Genomic DNA, 22,089 nt, shown 5'->3' with positions numbered 1-22,089 from the left:
GCTGTGACGTCACTCACAGGTCCTGCATCGTGTCAGACGAGCGAGGACACCGGCACCAGAGGCTACAGTTGATTCTGCAGCAGCATCAGCGTTTGCAGGTAAGTAGCTACATCGACTTACCTGCTAACGCCGATGCTGCTGCAGAATCAACTGAAGCCTCTGGTGCCGGTGTCCTCGCTCGTCTGACACGATGCAGGACCTGTGAATGACGTCACAGCGTGATCTCTCGAGAACACGGCTGTGTCTGCACTGCCAGAAGCTGGGCGTTCTGAAGAGAAGTGGATGATACTTCTCATCAGAGCGCCCAGCTAGTAAAAGTATTAAAAACGCCCCGATGTACGCACCTAATACACGCCCACTTGGACTTTTACTTTTAAACACACCCACTTGGACTTTTGCAAGCCTCATTTGCATAACTACAAAAATGGTCATAACTTGGCCAAAAATGCTCGTTTTTTAAAAATAAAAACGTTACTGTAATCTACATTGCAGCGCCGATCTGCTGCAATAGCAGATAGGGGTTGCTAAATATGGTGACAGAGCCTCTTTAAGTATCCCTCCCTATACCTGCAAACAAACAAAATGATAATACAACTCAATACAGTGGCTGGACTGATCATTCCTCCACATTGCTGTCATCACAGCGACTGACTGACCACTCACTGAACACCACCTAGTGGGGAAAAAATACTAAAACCGGCATAAAACAGCGGATGACCGCATATTTTAACGGTACAGTGCACTATATACTCAGACGATATACAATGAAGCATGTAAAAAATACATTACCCTTTAACTTAGAGATGTATCCTTCACACTTTACAACATCATCCATGTGAGTGGAAAATCACTCTTGGCCATGTCATGTTTTGTATTTGACAGTCCAGGTTTACCTTTGGCTCATGAATTTTGAGCGGATTTATATTTGAAGGTGTTCCCGCAAACCACAGTACAGTTACGTTACAGTGATGGTGCGGGCTCAGAAGCAGAGCCGGCACCATCACCGCGGGGTGACAGCTGTATTATACAGCTGGCACCCTCCTGTAACTGCCAGGACCGGAGCTATTCTCCGATCCGGCTGATTAACCACTCAGATGCTGCGCTCAATATCGCTGGGTTGCTGTAGCAATCGGAGGCCAGATAATGGCATCCGAGTCTGCCTTGTATGGGAGCCGAAGAGGACCCGCCTGTGGCGCGTCCTCATAGGCTTGCTGTCGGTGAATAACTGACAGCGCTAATATACTGCACTATGTATGTAGTGCAGTGTATTAGAGTAGCGATCGGGGCATCAGTCCCTCAAGTGCCCTAGTGGGACAAGTCAAGAAAGTTAACAAAAATGTCGTAAAACAATAAAAACACACACGTTTCAAATAAAAAAAAAAGCTAAACTGACTTTTTTCCCATAGTAAGTCTTTTATTATAGGAAAAACCGTAAAAATTAAAAAAAACTATACATAATTGGTATCGCCACGTCAGTAACGACCCACACTACAAAACTATTATGTAATTTATCCCGGACGGTGAATGCCGTAAAAAAACCATGAATAACAATGCCAGAATCTTTGTTTTTAGGTCACATCTCCTTCCAAAAAATGCTATAAAAAGTGATCAAAAAGTCACATTTACTCCAAAATAGTACTAATATAAACGACAATCCGTCCCGCAAGAAATAATCCCTGACACCGCTTTGTGCACGCAAAGATAAAAAAGTTATGGGTCTTAGAATATGGCGACACAGAAAACAAATGATTTTATAAAAAAAAGTGATTTTATTGTGCAAAAGCTGCAATACATAAAAAAAACTATATAAATTTGTTATCGAATCGAATCGACCCGCAGAATAAAGCTAACATGCCGAAAAAAAAACCAATAAAAAAACTATTACAGAATTGCTTGTTTTTGGTAATTTCCTTTACCAAAAAATTAAATAAAAACTGATCAAAAAGTCGTATGTGTTCTAAAATGGTACCAATAAAATCTACAGCCCGTCTCGCAAAAAACAAGCCTGCACACCGCTCAATCAACTGAAAAATAAAAAAGTTATGGCACTAGTAATGCGGTGATGAAAAAACATCTCAATGCGCAGGCCGGAGGGAAACATTCCTTCCGTTTCAGGGCCCTAGCATTTAGGAACTAGGAAAGGGAAGGGACATAACACATCCGCTGGAAGTGAGGGTGCCCGTATTATACCAGCGCAAAACTTTCCCAGCAATATTTCCCAAACTACGAAGGATAAAAAGTCCCCAAAAGGTGCAGAGCGTTACAAAAGGGTGATAAGAAATAAAACCGTTTATCAGTGTGACACTGGCCTGCGCATAACGGATTGCTTCACATCGTAACACACATCTATGGATAATTGTATTATTTACCCAATTATTATACCCTCTTATTATGCCCTGATGTACTCCGCACAGATTACACATGCCCCATATTATAAACTGAAGTACCAGCAAAACCCCAAACAAAACTACCAAGCAAAATCCATGCTCAAAATGGCGGTCTTTCCTTTCTTAGCCCTACAGTGTGCCCAAACAGCAATTTATGGACACAAGTAAGGCATTACCATACCCAGGAGAACCCACTTAACAATTTATGAGGTAAGACTTTCTAGGGGCACAACATATTGTGCGGTGAATAGACAGACAGTGGAAAAATTTCAATTTTCACTTTGCACCATCCACTGCGTATTAATTTCTGGAAAAACACCTGTGGAGTCCAAATTCTCACTACATCCCTTGATAAATGCCTTTAGGGGTGTAGTTTCTAAAACGGGGTCACTTTTGTTTGGTACATCAGTGGTTTTGCAAATGCAACATGGCGTCCGCAAACCATTCCAGCAAAATCTACGCTCCAAAAGATAAATACCGCTCCTTTTCTTCTGAATGTTCCCATATATGTAAACAGCTTATTATAACCACATATGGGGTGTTACCGTAGTCGGGAGAAATTTCTTTACAAATGTTAGCATGCTTTTTCTTCTCTATTCCTTGTAAAAATGAAAAATGTTGATCTAAAACTACATCTTATTGAAAAAATAAATATTTTTCATTTTCATGGCTTAATTCTAATTAATTCAGCAAAAAACCTTTGGGATCAAAATTTTCACTCTACCCCTAGACCAGGGGTCTCAAGCACGCGTCCCCCGGGCCGCATGCGGCCCCTGGGGCTGTCATCTGCGGCCCGCGGGACACAGAGCCGCTAGACTCTGGAATTCCCTGACATTTCTGTCCACATATGAACAGCGATGTCTGGGGCTTCCCCAGAGCCGGAGTCCCGTGCAGAGCGCTAGTATCGGCTCTGCTCCGGGACTCTGTGGAATTCCCTGACATCGCTGTCCATATATGGACAGTGTGTCAGGGTCTTCCCCAGAGCAGAGACCCGGCAGATCGCTAGTATCGGCTCTGCTCCGGGACTCTGTCGAATTCCCTGACATCGGTGTCCATGTTTGGACGCTCGATGTCTGGGGCTTCCCCAGAGCCGGAGTCCAGTGCAGAGCTCTAGTACAGGCTCTGCTCCGGGACTCTGTGGAAATCCCTGACATCGCTGTCCATATATGGACAGTGTGTCAGGGTCTTCCCCAGAGAGGAGTCCCGTGCAGAGCGCTAGTATCGGCTCTGCTCCGGGACTCTGTGGAATTCCCTGACATCGCTGTCCATATATGGACAGTGTGTCAGGGTCTTCCCCAGAGCAGAGACCCGGCAGATCGCTAGTATCGGCTCTGCTCCGGGACTCTGTCGAATTCCCTGACATCGGTGTCCATGTTTGGACGCTCGATGTCTGGGGCTTCCCCAGAGCCGGAGTCCAGTGCAGAGCTCTAGTACAGGCTCTGCTCCGGGACTCTGTGGAAATCCCTGACATCGCTGTCCATATATGGACAGTGTGTCAGGGTCTTCCCCAGAGAGGAGTCCCGAGCAGAGCGCTAGTACAGGCTCTGCTCCGGGACTCTGTGGAATTCCCCAGAGCAGGAGTCCCAGTGATGTCAGGACCACAGCTGGAGTCCCAGAAAGAGCTTACTAGCGCTCTGCCTGGGACTCCAGCTCTGGAGTTGCCCCTGGCATCTCTATCCATATATGGACAGTGATGTCAGGAGCAGAGCTGGAATCCCAGACAGAGTGCTAGAAGCGGCTCTGCTCCGGGACTCCAGCTCTGGGCAAGCCCCTGACATCACTGTGGCAGCATCTGCGGAGGGCACTGTGGCAGCATCTACGGAGGGCACTGTGGCAGCATCTACGGAGGGCACTGTGGCAGCATCTACAGAGGGCACTGTGGCAGCATCTACAGAGGGCACTGTGGCAGCATCTACAGAGGGCACTGTGGCAGCATCTACAGAGGGCACTGTGGCAGCATCTACAGAGCCAACTGAGCCGCCGGACTGCATTTAGCGACACAAACTGGAAAACTGGATTGTTGAAATAAGCACGTGGAGAAATATCTCAAATTTTAAACCTAGCGGTATTATTATAGTAATGTAGTATTATTATTATTATAGTAATATAGTGTTATAGTAGTTCAAATAAGTAATTTATTAACAATAATTTTGTGTTGTATCAAATTTGAAAGTAACGCGGCCCGTCAACTTTCCATTTTTTCTTTATGCGGCCCACTTACCCTGCCGAGTTTGAGACCCCTGCCCTAGATGATTCCTCAGGGGGTGCAGTTTCCCAAATGGAGTCACTTTTGGGGTGTTTCCACTGTACTAGCACTACAGGGGCTCAGCAAATGTGACATGGCGCCCAGAAACCATTCCAAAATCCAAATGGTGCTCCTTCCATTCTGAGCCCTACCGTGTGTCCAAACAGATGTTTATGACCACATGTGGGGTATTGTTTTACTCGGGAGAAATTGTTTTACAAATGTTTTGGTGCTTTTTCTCCTTCAGTCCTTGTGGAAATTAAAAAAAATACCTAAACCTACATTTTCTTTGAAAAAATGTAGATTTTCATTTTTACCGCCTACTTTCAATAAGTTCTGTAAAACACCTGTGGGGTCAAACTGCTCACTGTACACCTAGATAATTTCCTCATGGGGTGTAGTTTCCAAAATGGGGTCACTTGTTGGGGGTTTCCACTGTTTTGTCCCCTCAGGGGCTTTGCAATTGCGAAATGGCCACCGCAAACCATTTCTGCTAAATTTGAGTTCCAAAAGCCAAATGGCGCTCTTTCCCTTCTAAGCCCTGTGTGTGTCCAAACAACCGTTTATTACCACATGTGGGGTATTGTTTTACTCGCGAGAAATTGCTCTACAAATGTTGTGGTGGTTTTTCTACTTTAGTTCTTTTGGAAATGAAAAAAAATTAGCTAAACCTACATTCAGGAGCGTAACTAGGAAAGACTGGGCCCCATAGCAAACTTTTGACTGGGACCCCCCTCCCCTGGGTGTCACACAACCCCCCCCCTTGTAGATAGTGCCTTTTTTACAGCCCCCCCTGTAGATAACGCCATACAGCCCCCCTGTAGATAACGCCATACAGCCCCCCCTGTAGATAACGCCATACAGCCCCACTGTAGATAACGCCATACAGCCCCCCCTGTAGATGACACCATACAGTCCCCCCTGTAGATAACGCCATACAGTCCCCCCTGTAGGTAACGCCATACAGCCCCCCTGTAGGTAACGCCATACAGCCCCATCTGTAGATGACGCCATACAGTCCCCCCTTTAGGGAACGCCATACAGTCCCCCCTGTAGGGTACGACATACAGCCCCCCTGTAGGGTACGCCATACAGCCCCCCCGTAGGGTACGCCATACAGCCCCCCCTGTTGGGAACGCCATACAGCCCCCCCTGTAGGGAACGCCATACAGCATCCCCAACCCCCCAAAAAAATGCGACCTACAGTGTGTCCTACAAATAACATGCATCCCCTATCCACAGGATAGGGGATACATGTGTGATCGCTGGCAGCGATAGGGAGAACGGGGGACTGAAAGTCCCCCGAAGTTCTCCATGACTAACCTCTGACTTCCGGGGTCTGCGCAGCTTAATTAAAATGAAAGAAGCGCGGGTCATTTTTATTTGAAAAAATGTAGATTGTCATTTTCATGGCCTAGTTCCAAAAAGTTTGCAAAAAAACTGGCAGGTCAAAATGCTTGCTACACCCCTAAATAAATTCCTCGAAGGCTGTAGTTTCCCAAATGGGGTCACTTTTGGGGGGTTTCCACTGTTTTAGTTCCACAAGACCTCTTCAAAGCTGACATGGTGCCTAAAATATATTCTAATAAAAAGGAGGCTCAAAATCCACTAGGTGCTACTTTTGCTTCGGAGGCCGGTGCTTCAGGCCAGTAGCACACTAGAGCCACATATGGGATATTTCCTAAAACTGCAGAACTTGGGCAATAAATATTGATTTGCGTTTCTCTGGTAAAACTTTCTGTGGTACAAAAAAAATGGATTCAAAATGAATTTCTGGAAAAAAATAATGAACTTTGTAAATTTCACCTCTACTTTGCCTTAATTCCTGCGCAATGTCTACAGGGTTAAGAAACTTTCTAAATGCTGTTTTGAATACTTTGAGAGGTGCAGTTTTTAAAATGGGGTAACTTATTGGGGGTTTCTAATATCTAAGGACTTCAAAGCCACTTCACATCTGAACTGCCCCCTGTAAAAATAGCATTTTTAAATTTTCTTGAAAATGTGAGAAATTGCTGCTAAAGTTCTAAGTCTTCTAACGTCCTAGAAAAATAAAAGGATGTTCAAAAAACGATGCCAAACTAAAGTAGACATATGGGGGATGTTAATTAGCAACAATTTTGTATGGTATAACTGCCTGTCTTACAAGCAGATACATTTAAATTGAGAAAAATACAAATTTTTGCAATTTTTTGCTACATTTTGGTGTTTTTCACAATTAAATACTGAATGTATTGAATCACGAGAAAACAATCTCAGAATCGCTTGGATAGGTAAAAGCATTCCGGAATTATTACCACATAAAATGAAACATGTCAGATTTGAAAAATGAGGCTCTGTCAGGAAGGTCAAAAGTGGCCACAGCGGCAAGGGGTTAATTTCTACTTGCTCACTGTGAATCGTCGACACGAATGTAGCGGCGATTCACAGTATTGCAGCCCTCTCCCAATTAAGTGAATGTGAGAAGGCTGCAATACTCTGAATTGCGCTACATCTGTGTCGACGATTCTCAGAGAGCAAGTAGAAATGAAGGGGAAGCTGTGCTCGTACAAGCGCTGCAATCCCTTCAAAACAGCTGATCGGCGGGGGTCCCGGTAGTTGGACCCCGACCCATCAACTATTGATGGCCTATCCTGAGGATAGGGCATCAACTTTTAAGGGCTGGGAAACCCCTTTAAGTATTATATTCATTAAATCTGCAGAAAAAGGAATAAAGTCTATATATTTTTACATTAGAGTAGAGTAGGGCCCTGCCAAAAGAGTCTACCTTGTCATGGTGGCAGGCTTCAAAATCTTTCGGCCAAATAAAAAGTTATTAGTTATGTATCACACAAAGACCGTGATATGGTGCTGGACGGAGTATTGTTAACGGGCGGTGCCACGGTAGGGGGACCCAGACAATTTAGCTGTATGGGGCCCTGAAATTCCTGATGGCGGCCCTACCCGTGACCATAGTGTCACGGTGAGAAAAAACACATCAGGTCTCTTCGTATCTGGACTCTGGATCCGCAGCATATAGTGTCTGATCGGGGGGTTCAGTTCACCTCTAATCTCTGGAGAGCCCTCTGCGGACTCCTAGGTGTAAAGTTGGACTTTTCCTCGGCCTACCATCATCAGTCCAATGGTCAGGTCGAGAGGATCAATCAGATCTTGGAGAACTACTTGCGCCGCCTCATCTCCAAGCAGTATGATGACTGAGTGCAGTTGCTCCCGTGGGCTGAATTCTCCTACAATAATCACACCAGCGAGTCCACAAGGAATACACCGTTCTTTATCATCTATGGCCAACACCCACAAATTCCTCTCCCCGTGCCCGATACGTCCGAGGTACCAGCTGATGATACTGTTTTTAGGGACATTCTGCAGATCTGGCAGCAGACTCAATCCTCCACCCTGCTGGCGGTCGACCGCATGAAACAGAAGGCGGATACAAGGAGAAGAGAACCTCCTCAGTTTCTTCCTGGCACGAAGGTCTGTCCTCCAGGAATATTCGACTGATGGTGCCATTATACAAATTTGCTACCAGGTTCCTCGGACCCTTCGAGATCCTGCAGCAGATCAACCCTGTCGCCTACAAGCTTCGGCTGCCTCCTACCCTCAGGATCCCCAACTCCTTCCATGCCTCCCTCCTGAAACCGGTGGTTCTGAACCACTTTACCAAGCCTCCTAGCCCTGCGGTTGCCTCCAGCGGCCCTTCAGAAACCTTCGAGGTTAAAGAGATCTTGGACACCAAGAAAGTGAGAGGAAAGACTTTTTATTTGGTGGATTGGAGGGGGTTTGGGTCTGAAGAGAGGTCCTGGGAGACAGGGGAGAATCTCAATGCTCCTACCCTTCTGAAGAAGTTTATCTCTCGCTCTGGCCCCAAGAAGAGGGGGCGTAAGAGGGGGATACTCTCATGTCCATGGCTGCGGGCCATCAGGTTCACTCACCTCCTGACGGCAGCAGCCATGGGTCAGCGAGCGCTGGCCCCAATGTCCTCCTCAGGAGACGCCAGCTCTGACTTACACGTACCTCGGAGGGGTCCCGTAGGGTGCGCGCACATGCCCGTGCCCGCTCTTAAAGGGGCAGCGCGTGCACCGGACTTTAATGCTAAATTAGCCCATGAGCCCCCTGGACTATAAGAAGGACCCAGCCCCTTCCTGTAGTGCCTGAGAGTTGTTTGCGTATCCTAGTTTGTCTAAGCAAATGGTCTCCCAGTGTTTTCCAGTGTATCCCGTGCTATTCTGGTCAAGTGCCATGCTGTGCTGTAGTCCTACTGTGCTGTATTCCACGCCTGTCCTGCTACTCCATGTCTGATGTCTACCCGCTGCCTAGTCCCAGCCGAGCCTGCCTTGCTACTGTCCAAGCTGCCACAGGTACCCCATATGAACTATAGACTTTGATCCGCGCCCTGTTGGCCAGCTGCCATACCGCCAAGGTGGTATGGTCCAGTGTGTCCACAAACCCTACAGGACACTGCTGCCTTCACTAGCTCTCATGTATCAGTAAACTGTCATTGCCATACTGCCTTCCCCTACTGCAGATACTTATAAAGCCCATGTATCTCTCCTCTCATTTGGGTGGATACTGATGCTGAGGAATGTGACATACAGATCATGCTGCCCTAGATACTAAGCGTAAATACGCGCCCATTAAAGGCCCATTTACACTTGCCAATTATCGTCATAATTTTCAGTAACATAGGAGAACATAAATTATAAAACTATCATTTATCGTTGATCATCAATTGTAAAACTAATTGTTATCGGATGCATACAGTCGGGTTCTAGTGTTCAGTGGTGTGGACTATGTTTCCCAAGACTCATGAGCTATATCTATTGGAATATACAGGGCACACTACGCTGTACCAATTTTTAGAATCTGTATATACAGATTAGCCCTACCTCCAAATAATAATAGAGTGACTAAGTATTTCCACCATATATTGGACTAAATACCACCACCAAGCAGTGACTGAATCATACCACCATGCTGTTACTAAATATTACCACCATAACTTGACTGGATAACAACATACCGTAAATGGATAACACCACCAGACTGTGACTGAATATCATCACCATACCGTGACTGGATAACACCACCATACTGTAAATGGATAATGCCAGCGTACCGTGCGTGACTAACACTACCACAACAATACAAGATAACACCATCATATGGTGACTGGATATTACCACACTGTTTCCACGGAGTCCAGCGGTGTGGGTGCGCTTTATCTACCAATTAATACTTGGGTAAGAGCCATAGCATATAGTCAAATCTATAATAGACCATTTCTCTTCTAAGGTAGTGTGGCTCACCACCACCTTAAAGTGGCTCAGAAGCTTATACACTGCCCTATACAGTGGTAGCCAACTACTTCTTCACACTCATATGAGATCTCCGCCTCTACTACGTGGGAGCTGCATCCGAGAGTGCTGCTATTTATGTGAATTCTCCTTCATGTAGAATGTTGTGGTAAATTTCCAGTAACCGAGAACTCTGAGCAATGCCACAGAGATTTAAACATTCAGTAGAGCCCTTTTATTTTGGTAATTATTGGTGACCTGAGATAACAGATTACACCATTGTGATCTTTTCATGTCTATCTATAACATATAAGAACATAATTTTGATTAGATTGCCCTTTTACAGCTCTTGTATATGACCTAGGCCGGGCCGTGAAAAATGGTCTGTGTGTCGGCCGGATTTACCGGCCGACCAAGGTACAGGTAAACTGGACTCCTGGCATCAGGGACATTCCTAATGTTAGGAGTCTCTGCCTCCCCACCGAACTGCTGTTCCATACTGTATTATTTTGTTCCATAGAGAAAAGCAGTTCCGTGGAGAGGTAGGGACTCCTAGCATCATAAATGTTTATGATGCCAGAAGTCCCGTTCACCTGTACCGTGGTCAGGCCTGGAAATCCGTCTGAAATATGGGCCATTTTTCACGGCCCAATCTCAGTCGTGCGCAAGAGCAGTTAAGCAGTGAATATATGAGTAGTCTGTGTTTAAACATTGTTGGGTGCTGCTGGTTACCAATTTACATATTGGAGGCAAAGATTTTGCTATATTCCACTAATTAAAGGGTCATCTGAGTTTTTAAAATGTATGGGCTATCTTTAAGGCAGGCCATTGATATTAGATTGGTGGGGTCAGGCTCTCTGCACCCCTGCCGGTCTGATGTTTGAATGAGAAAGTGGTGTAATACCTTGCGCAGTCGCTACAAATGTAATGGCACGAGAAGAAAAAATATGTAAACAATGAAAAGAGGCTGCTGCACCCGTAAGAGTGCCGCAGCCCCTTCAAATAACTAATCGTCAGGGTTGCCAAGAGTCGAACCCCCACCAATCTAAGGATAGGCTATCAATTTTAAAAACTTGGATAACCACTTTAAGTAAATACATTTGTTATCCACTGATTTCATGGGGTTGTTTCAGTTGCCATGGCAAAATAACAGTAGTAAATGTCAGAGTCCCACACTGCCCAATAACTTTGGTTCTTCAAATTACCAAGGTACACATTGTAGGCAAGGAATTTGAAATATTCCATTATATAACTAAATAAATTGTGAAACGAATTGTATGTTTACCTGTAAAATCCAGGTGGGGAGATACTGATCAGAAAGTTCTTTTCCATATTTTGCAGAATATCATTTAACATCCTGACTCTGATGGGATCCCTTTCTTTGGGGTCATTTGCTGGGCGCATTTCATTAGACTGAAACAATTGTGTAGTTTCTCTTAAATGCTTTGCCATTTCTATTAAATCGGCAGAAACATCACCTATAATCAGATAATACAATATCAACGATTTCACACAATCTCATTTTATATTATTATATACATATAAAACTATATTATGATTATTAATACAATTTTAATTCACAGCTTATTGGGTCTGAATATTCAGAATTACAATAACATTCTTATTTCCAGAGAAGATCTTTGATTTGTGTAGATTTTGTAACAGAAATGTATAGTTGCTTATCAGGAAATATGAGAAGGGAGCATTTTTATGAGTTTAGAATTACATGGAGCAGCACATCCAGTGATAAAATTGTTGAATTTACACCGATAACAAAATGGTAACATTGTAAAAGGATAACGCCTATAAATTATGTTAACATGCTGTTTCATATTATACAACTTTATTTATGGGTTAAAATGCCTTCAGTTTTAATAAAGCAGGAAATAGGATCTGCATAAAGGTAATAAATATATTGTAATCCTAAACAATGAAGCCCATTGTTGTAAAATAAATAAAGGCAGTTAATAGCTGGTTTGACATGACACTAAATTTGTCCCTAAGTGTGTCCAGACTAATATAGTATTTTGGCAGAGTCCTTGAAGCTTCTAAGATGGGATCTGAAGATTTTAATACTTTACAAGAAACTTAAACCATTGTAGAGGGAAAAGAAAAATGTATATTTTATAACCGTCATAAACGTGGATTACTGATCTGAACTAATGCATATTGTACCTAGGCCTCATTCACACAACCGTATTTTTGCAGCCGCAATATATCTTTATTTTTGCGGATAAATTGCGGACCCATTCTTTTCTATAGCCCCATGCAGACGACCGTGATTACACGGATCAGTGCGGGGGCCGCAAATCCGGACTGTAAAAACTCAGGACAAGTCATTTCAGGGTCCGGATCTGCGGATTCACCAATACTGGTGAATTGTTGTGGATCCGTGAGTCCGGATGACACACGGATGCACAACATGTGTTTTTCGTGGTCCGACGGACCGTAATACGGTCGTGTGCATGAGGCCTTATTGTTTCATCTATTAATTTGCATATCCTAATCCTTCAATATTTTCTGTTATATTTAATTGCTTTTAAGCCGTTATCATATGTATGAGCTGTAAACTATCTTTACTGCCCAAAACCAATGTAGTCACAGTCAACAGGTTTCTGAGGAGAAGTGATCTATGTGCATGACTAAATTGTAGCATGTGAGATGAACTGCGGTATGAGATGGAGACAGTAGTGGAGGTTCAGTATGGTGGCTCCCATTTTTAGATAAATAATTAAAAAAAATGTACAATACAAAAAAATAAAAGACATAATAAAATTGTTTAAATTGCTTATCTTCATTATTGAGAAAAAAATAGAGCTATAACTTTTTATTTTTTACGGCTGTATAAGTACTTGTTTTTTGCAGAATGTGTTGTATTTTCCAACAGCATCATTTTGGGCAAAATATAATTTTAAATATAATTTTTTTTTGGGGGGGAAGCAAAAAATGCATCAAATTTGCCATATTTTTTTTTTTCTTTAACGAAATGTACTCTGCAGTATAAATAAGAAGTTGACTTTATTCTACGGGTCGTTACAATTGCAGTGGTACTAAAAAAAAATTGAAATGAAATAATTTTTAAATAAAAAAAGAGGTTTATTTATATTTTTATTGAGATGGAGCCTTTTTTTGTTAATCCTTATTAAAGAGGTTATCTGAAGAGATAAAATAATAGCGTATCCTCAGGATAGGACATCATTTTTCATTGGTGGGAGTCTGAGCGCTGCAGCCTCTTCAAACTACTGATTAGCAGGGGAAGCAGAGAGCTGACAGTTATTGATGGGCTATTTTTTTTTGTCCCCCTAGGGGACTTGAAGTAGCAATGCTTTGGAATACATAGTATTCCAAAGCATAATTGCCTGTCATTGTTTGGTAGATGCCAATGATCAGCTGCTCGGGCTGCCTCTGGGCGCCGGATGTTATGCAGTGTATGCAGAGTTCAGGGCCGGAAGTAGATGGCTCCATACACTGCATAGCAGCCGTGCTGCAGAATTCCAGCTCTGCTCCTACTTGAATAGGAGCAGAGCTACAGTACTGCAGCTCAGCCGCTATTCTGGACAGGAGAAATCTGCTTTCGTCATGGACATCTGGTGCCCGGAGGCAGCAGGTGTAGCTGATTGGTGCGGGGTCCGGGTGTCGGAACCCCACCGATCATATACTGATGACCTATCCGGTCATTAGTTGTCCGTGCCCAGGCAACCCCTTTAACCGAGTGTTTAATTCTGCTGCAGAACCAGCACAGTGGAAATGAAGCATTGAAGTCCTGGATTGGCTATTCCGGATCTGTGTGCATACAGTTCTCAGACATAAAAAAGACTGTAAATGTATTAAATTAATTTGCCAGGTTCTTCAAAGTGAGAGATGCTCTTTGTCGCTGCTTCAGAATTTGGGAACTCCTCTATTAATACAGAATTGCCTAAAAATATACTTGAACATGGATTTTCTTAACAAGACAAACCCTTGAAAGTTTCTCTGATGCTACATAAAGGTAATTTGTTACCAAGGCATACCCCTTTAAGTTAGGGCATCTTTTATAAGAAGAAAAAACCTTTGTAGTCCCTGCACCTGTTGATCGCAGTTGAACTCTTGCTAAAAAGCACACCCTGAATAATAATTAAGCATCCCATGTGGGATAGGCTATTCGAGATAAAATGACTGCCAGGGTTGCTAATATCCTTTTTTTTCTGAATAACTTGGCCAAAAATCATGAACTGAAATTGAAGCAATATAGGTCTATAGATAAGAATATTGATATGAACACATTTGCTGCATTTCCTATAAAACGTTAATTACAAAATCAGTAACTCCTCTACTTATTCTTACAGACTGAATTTGCACGATTGTCAATCATGATGGCCGCATCCATGGCATTTCACCTAATAAAGTGTCCTGGATGAAGCCACATGATCCAACTACGCCAGTCAGGATGTACAATAACCATAGTTGGGGCGGTGGGGCAGTGAGCAAATACAGGGGCACTCATGAGCTTCTTTGTTTTAGGGCATATGGTGACAGATTACCCATAAGTATAATTCACCTATTGGCCTTATTATAAATGTTGATACTTGTTTTTAAATAACATAATAATAGTGTCAATTAGGTTGAAACCAGATCTAGCGTATCAGAAGTACCATAAAATTCACATATCTTTCACTAAGCTACTCTAGAAAAGAACATGGCTCAGCCTGTCTAAGGCTGGGTTCACACACCCTATTTACGGACGTAATTCGGGCATTTTAACCTCGAATTACATCCGATAATACGGCTCCAATGCGCTTGCAAACATCTGCCCATTCATTTGAATGGGCTTTACGATGCTCTGTGCCGACGGTCATTTTTTTTACGCGCCGCTGTCAAAAGACGGCGCGTAAAAAAGACGCCCGCATCAGAGAAGTGCCTGTCACTTCTTGGGACGTAATTGGAGCCGTTTTCCATTGGCACCATAGAAAAACAGCTCCAATTACGTCCGTAATGAACGCAGCGAAAAACACCGGCAACATGCCATTACGTCTGAAATTCAGGAGCTGTTTTCTCCTGAAAACAGCTCCGTGATTTCAGCCGTAATGGACGCTGCCGTGTGAACATACCCTAACAAACACGGAGAGCATCTGGGGACCAAAAATTGCATTGCAATAATATATTTATGTGAAACTAGGTGACTTACTAATATACTTTAATTTAAAATTTTATACTAAATGGTGCAGTTCAAACCTCATGAATTGTTCCCAGAAGTGCTGGAGCTTTTCTAATAATGATGATGCCCCGACACGGCCACAAGTCACTGAGGGCTTGCTTCATGTGCTGTTCGTGAACATGACCGCAAGGGCAGTCACATTGCCTATTGCTTGAGTCCCGAGCAGAGTATCAGCTAGCGTTTTGCTCGGGACTCCAGCACTGCTCCCGATGTCTATATTTGATCAAATCAGGAGTTTCCTATCGCTGGAGTTCCCGAGCAGGGGACTACAGCACTTCTGCCAACGTCACTGTCACTGTCCGTATATGGACAATGACGTCGGCTGCAGTACTGCAGTCCCCGAGCAAAGCATCAACTGATGCTCTGCCTGGGGACTCCAGTACTTCTGCCAACATCACGGTAACTGTTGATATATGGACAATGACGTTGGCAGCAGTACTGGTGTCCCCTAGCAGAGCATCAGCTGATGCTCTGCATGGGAACTCCAGCGATAGGAAACCTCTGAAGTCACTGACCATATATGGACAGTGACTTTGGTAGCAGGGCTGGAGTCCCTGGGAGCATCAGCTGATGCTCTGTTGGGAACTCCAGTGATCGGAAACTCCTGAAGTCACTGACCATATATGGACAGTGACGTGGGCAGAAGTGTTGCAGTCCCCAGGTAGATCAGCTGATGCTTTGCTCGGTGACTCCAGTACTGCTGCCAACGTCACTGTCCATATATGGACAGTGACGTGGGCAGAAGTTCTGGAGTCCCCAGGCAGAGCATCAGCTAATGCTCTGCTCGGGGACTCCAGTACTGCTGCCGACATCACTGTCTATATATGGACTGTGACATTGATGTGGGCGGAAGTGCTGGAGTTCCCAGGCAGAGCATTAGCTGATGCTCTGATCAGGGACTCCAGTACTGCTGCTGATGTCATTATCCATATATGGACAGTGACAGTGACATTGGCAGAAGTACTGTTGTTCCCAGACAGAGCATCAGCGGATGATCTGCCTGTGGACTCTCGTACTGCAGCCGATATCACTGTCCATATATGGACAGTGACAGTGACAATGTCAGAAGTGCTGTGCTCAGGAACTCCAGCGATAGGAAACCCCTGATTTGACCAAATATGGACGTCGGGAGAAGTGCTGGAGTCCCGAGCAAAGCGCTAGCTCAGGACTCAAGCAATGGGCAATGTGACAGCCCCTGACGATCACGTTCATGAACAGCACATAAAGCCTTCAGTCACGTGGGGCCAAGTCAGTGCGTCATCATTATTAGAAAAGCTACAGCACTTCCGGGAACAATTTACGAGGTTTGAACTGCTCCATTTAGTACAGAATTTTAAATTAAAGTATATTAGTAAGTTACTTAATTTCACATAAATATATTATTGCAATGCAATTTTTGGTCTCCGGATAAACCCTTTAACTAATCTTTAAATTATATGCTGTAGACACCAGCAGATTTTGCTGACCTAGTTACCTGCAGCATGATTATATAAGATTGTTAAAAAGAAGAAATAAGTATATTAATGAGATTGGCCCTAAGCAAACTTCGTGTGTGTGATCTGTATCATGGGATGCATAACTACGCGCTGCAGCATTTTTTATACAGAAAAATCTTATCTGTCTGTGAGATGAAGAGTAGCTTGCAAAGAAGTTAGAAAGAGGTGTCACAAAACTGCCATTACTATAAATGTTTCTGTGGGCTATATTCAGTAAACTTTAAAGATGTTATGCTTAATAAAGTAATTTGTAAGTTTTCTCCCTGAAGGAGACATGTAGTAGAATATAACCTTCATTGTGTGGTTTAACTAGTATTTAAGATATAGCATAATATACCCCTAGGTGAAAACTATAAGTGTAAGAAAAGATCTCAAGCATTCCATCCCCATATAAAGCGGAACCGTCCAACTTATCAGTCACTTGTCATTGTCAGCAAAGCAGTTGCTAATGATTTATTGGCACAGTGGTTGTATAGGATATTGTCAATTTTAGGCAATAATCTCATACATTTATTTTTTAATGTTTAGAGCATTTAGGAAGCAATAGTAGAAAATGCAAGATATCTTATAAGAAACTTTTTTTAAAAGAATTCTCATACATATGTCGTTTCGAAGGATTTTGATGCAGTTAAACAGGGAATATCATGAAATGATACATCACAATAAAATATTGCAAAATTGCATTTACATATAGTACTGCAATGCAGTTTTCCATAAAAGTAGTTTCACAAACATTTCTGGGAATTGGTTCAAGACAGTTACATTAAGGGTATGTTCACACGATTAACAATATACGTCTGAAAATACGGAGCTGTTTTCATGGGAAAACAGCTCCTGATTTTCAGACGTTTTTTGAGCAACTCACGTTTTTCACGGCGTTTTTCGCTGCATTTTTTACGGATGTTTTTGGAGCTGTTTTCATTGGAGTCTATGAGAAAATGGCTCCAAAAATGTCCCAAGAAGTGTCCTGCACTTCTTTTGACGAGCCGTCATTTTACACGCCAAATTTTGAAAGTGACGCGTAAAATGACAGCTCGTCTGCACAGAACATCGTAAGACCCATTGCAAGCAATGGGCAGATGTTTGCAGACGTATTGGAGCCGTCTTTTCAGGGGTAATTCGAAGCGTAAAACGCCTACATTGCGCCTGAAAATTGGTCGTGTGCACATAACCTAAGACATCAAGTGAATGTTAGTTTTTTTTCTATTGTCCTAAATAGTTCCATAATTCAGTGCTGCTTAATTTCTTAATATAGTTTTATGCTGTGCAGAGCTCCATTTTTTTCTTGAATCTAAATCCCCTGCATAGCTAGCGTTAACTGATAAGCTCCTGGTTACCTGTTTACACTTTACACTTGCAAATTACATTTTAAATATGAAGTCTGATAGGACAATAAAGTGATACACATATATGAAGTCCACATAGTTTCCTAATCAAAATAGGGTTTGGCAATTGCAAACTATGGAAGAAAAAGAACAAAGTACAAAAAATGGATAAGATGTGCTCAGAATCAGAATGATGCAATGCAATTCTTCAATCCCAATATGGTTTGAGGCTCATAATTGAATTGATTATTAATTTAAAATTTGTTGCAGCTCAGTCTACATATTTCATCTGTCACTGCCGATAAAGTTGCTCATATGACAACACGTGATGCCACCGGTGTCAAGAATGCACTGCTCGAGAGAGAGGGATGGGGTAGTGGGAAGAAATATACTGTTGGAGGGCAAAGAAATGAGTGGGAGAATTGTGTTGCCAGAGGAAAGGGTATGAAGGAGAAATGAGCTGCCGCAGAGCTAGGTAGGTGGGAGAGTGGCCCAACCAGAAATGGTGCAGTTATGGACTGTGTCTGATATTGCAGCTCAGTCTGATTTATATTCTCCATGTGGGCAATATAAAGCGTCTCTTTATTTGGGGAAACTGGCACACACTCCTGGCTTTGCTCACATGCTCAACTTGGTACTGGGAACATTTTTAAGGCTCTAGCCATGGATGCAAAAAAGAGTCCTTTAAGTGTACAGGAGAATTGTCTCACATTTGAGCAAAGTCAATGCCTCTAAAAACTACTCTCCAGCCTTCCCCATCATTGACTGCTGTATGATATTCCAACATGGTGGAACGCCACACTACATGTGCTGAACAGGATGTACCAACAGAACAGATTTGTCAATGATGACTTCACAGAGTAAAAGAAACGAAGATGGAAATGCATATCTTGAGCTCAGGCATTGTCAACTCATACCTCTTACCTCCTTAAGCATTTGAATTACAACCCCTAGCAAAAATTATGTAATCACTACAATTAGAGGATGTTCACCCAGCATTTCAATTCATAGCAGATACACAAATGACAAATATGACACAAAACTATGGGTTATCACGATACCAGAATTTGAACTTCAATAACGATACCTTGTGTAGTATTACGATTCTCATTACCAAAACGACACATTGCCATTAAATCCTTCCATTTTCTGATGTGAAGCACATGGTGTTATCAATTTTGAACCTCCATGTGCCCCACACTAATAGTAATTAACCCATGATGTACCTCACAGTCATAATGGACAACATTGGGTTAATGTGCAAGGTACATAATGGGGTTAATTACTATTAATGTGAGGTACATGGAGGTACTAAATTCATAACACTATGCACTGTGACCCCCCCCCCAATAGTTTCCCACACATATTGACAACATTGGGGTTAACCACGCTAAGGACAAGGGCAATTTTGGCCTTGAAAATAGTTTTTTTTTTGCATCCCAGTGTTCACAACTTTTTTAGTTTTTGCTAGACGTAGCTGTATGATACTTTTGAAGAATGAATTGCACGTTATGTAGGTGTCATTTTTTTGTTACATTTCCATTTTAATTTTTGCAAAAATGCAGAAAAAAATAAATTTTTCTTTTCTTTACAGCATACACCTATCATCATAAATAACCCTATATGTTTGTTGTGCAGGCTGTTACAGTCGTGACTACGGATGCACGATGCATCGAAACTTAGATACTGTTTCGATACCATTCACCCTAAAACGGTTCAATACCATTATTTCATGTAATTCGATACTAAGCTGTGCGGCCGCACAGCTTAGTATAGTAATATATAAATATTGTTAGAGCGGGGCTGCGGCTGTGTAATACAGGCATTGCCCCACCCCTCAGTCCTGAGAAGTGCACGTGTGCTCAGCATGATGTGATGCGGCCGGCGCTGCACTAATGATTGCCGGCACTGAGAACAGAGAACTTTGCGGGCACACTGTAGAAAACCCCCATGTTCTGTCTTCAGTGCCTGAGATGCCGCTCATTAGTGCAGCGCCGGCCACATCACCTCATGCTGACCGCGCGTGCACTATTGTCAGGAGTGGGGCAATGACTGTATTACAAAGCCGCAGCCCCTCTCTAACGACGGAGATCAGAGAAACCTCATCTCCGCCGCTATGCCCATGAATACTGCGATCAAGGCTGACCGCAGCATTCAAGGGGTAAATGAGAAGGGGGGATGCCCTTTGGATCGGGTCACGGGAATCCCTGTGACGCGACTGAGGGACATACCATATATGGGCAGATAGCACAGGGTCCATTGAAGGCCCCCGGGGCTGTCTGACCATATTTTCTGTTGTTAGGGCATACTTGGATATGTCCTAACAACTGCCTGTGTACTATCAGTACACAGGCTAATGTACTGGTATATAGTTAAAATATAAAAAAGTTAAAAAAATATGTAATGTTAATTTAAAAAAACACACATTTTTTACAATAAACAGTTTCAATACCTAAAATATACACATATTCGGTATCGTCGCGATCGTAAAATAACATTTATAGCCGTGATTCATGTTTACGCTGTTATAAAATAAAAAACTTCTTTCTTTTACTTATTAATGTGAGGCACGAGGTATTATGAATTTTGAACCTCCATTTGCCTCACATTAATAGTAAATAACCCCATCATGTACCTCACACATTAACCCAATGTTGTTCATTATGACTGAGGAACATGATGGGGTTAATTACTATTAATGTGAGGCACATTATTATTATTATTGTTGTTGGCAAAGTATTGTTTTGGTTTTGAGTATCGCAATACTACACAAAGTATCGGTATCAACGTCCAAATTCTGGTATCGTGACAACCCTAGTCGTGACAATACCAAATATGTGTATATTATTTTGTTTTGGGACTTATATTTTGATAACTTATTTATTGTAAAAAATGTGCATTTGTGTTTATTTAACATTACTTTTTATTAATTAAAATTTTTTTTTATTTATTTAATCTCATAGGGGGATTTTTAATTGAGATTTTTATTTTTTTATTTTAAAGGGAGTTTCCAGCCAATAAAATTTGATGGTCTATTCTCAGGATAGGCCATAATAGTCGATGGGTTGGGGTCCGACTCCCGAGACCCCCGCCGATCAGCTGTATTGAAGGGGCCGCAGCGCTCGTACGAGCGCAGCTTCCCCTTAATTTCTTCTTGCTCACTGTGAATGTTCGACACACATTTAGTGGCGATTCACAGGTATTCCAGCCTTCTTGTCCCATTGAAGTGAAGTGTTATTGGTTGGAAAATCCCTTTAATGTACTAGCATTAATCTACATGCCAGTACATTAGTCTATGTACTGATAGTACACAGGCAGTATTTAGGGCATACCTAATTATGCCATAGCAACAGGATATATGTTCAGACAGCCCTGGGGTCCTTCAATGGACCCTGGGCTGTCTGTACATATAACGAATGTCCCTCAATTGCATCACAGGGATTCCAGGTGATGCAATCAAAGGGGGTCCTTCCTTCACATTTTCCCTTTGAATGGTCAGCTTTTATCGCGGCATTCAAGATGTTAACAGTGGAGATCAGAGGTTTCTCTGCTCTCCGCCGCTAGGGTGGGGCTGCGGCTGTGCCCGCGCTATCAGCATTATGTGGTGCAGCCGATGCTGCTCTAATGAGCGGTGGTTTGAGGTGGGCACTGAAAATAGTGAGTGGGTTTATAACCTAGATGTGTTAGCTATTAGCTGCTTCCTGTGTGTCAGAGACCCGCAGGACCAGCTTTCAGCTGAACCATCGCTTCAGCTGGACTAACGGAATCCGCTTTGACAGAATGATACAGCTTCTTTGTATACAAGATACATAGAAGCTGTATCTTAAAAAGATAATTTCTTTTTTAAATAAAAGTCAATCAAAAAGTTGTTTAAAAACGCAAAGTATTGATTTTTATTTTTTTTAAAAGTACGTTCAAAAGGTGTAGATAGCCTTTAACATAGTTGTTACACAAAGGAACAATGAAATAGTGTATATGTGCTTGAATCTATGTAAACCCATTCTGAAGGAAAGTTTTACCCCACAAATACATTTTACCAGATTTTTCAAGCTTTTTGTTTCCTTAAGTTTTTATCCTTAAAAGGGGTATTCCCAGCAATTACATTTATCACCTATCCTCAGGACATACAGTAATGGTCTTATTTGCTGGGACCC

The 22,089-nt window shown here is 42.6% G+C and overlaps 1 protein-coding gene across 1 annotated transcript in view; it reads right to left on the bottom strand.

Moving 5' to 3' along the window:
• Positions 1 to 22,089, bottom strand: part of NAALADL2 (N-acetylated alpha-linked acidic dipeptidase like 2) — a 710,493-nt gene that overhangs the window by 25,278 nt on the left and 663,126 nt on the right. The window contains exon 13 of the mRNA XM_075863660.1: positions 11,206 to 11,398. Coding sequence (XP_075719775.1) covers positions 11,206 to 11,398 — 193 coding nt within the window. The remainder of the gene's footprint in view (positions 1 to 11,205; positions 11,399 to 22,089) is intronic.

This window comes from Rhinoderma darwinii, chromosome 4, assembly GCF_050947455.1.
Source record: "Rhinoderma darwinii isolate aRhiDar2 chromosome 4, aRhiDar2.hap1, whole genome shotgun sequence".
Lineage (NCBI taxonomy): Eukaryota > Metazoa > Chordata > Amphibia > Anura > Rhinodermatidae > Rhinoderma > Rhinoderma darwinii.
The sequence above is the reverse complement of the archived record's forward strand: the minus strand, read 5'-3'. Positions and strand labels throughout refer to the sequence as shown.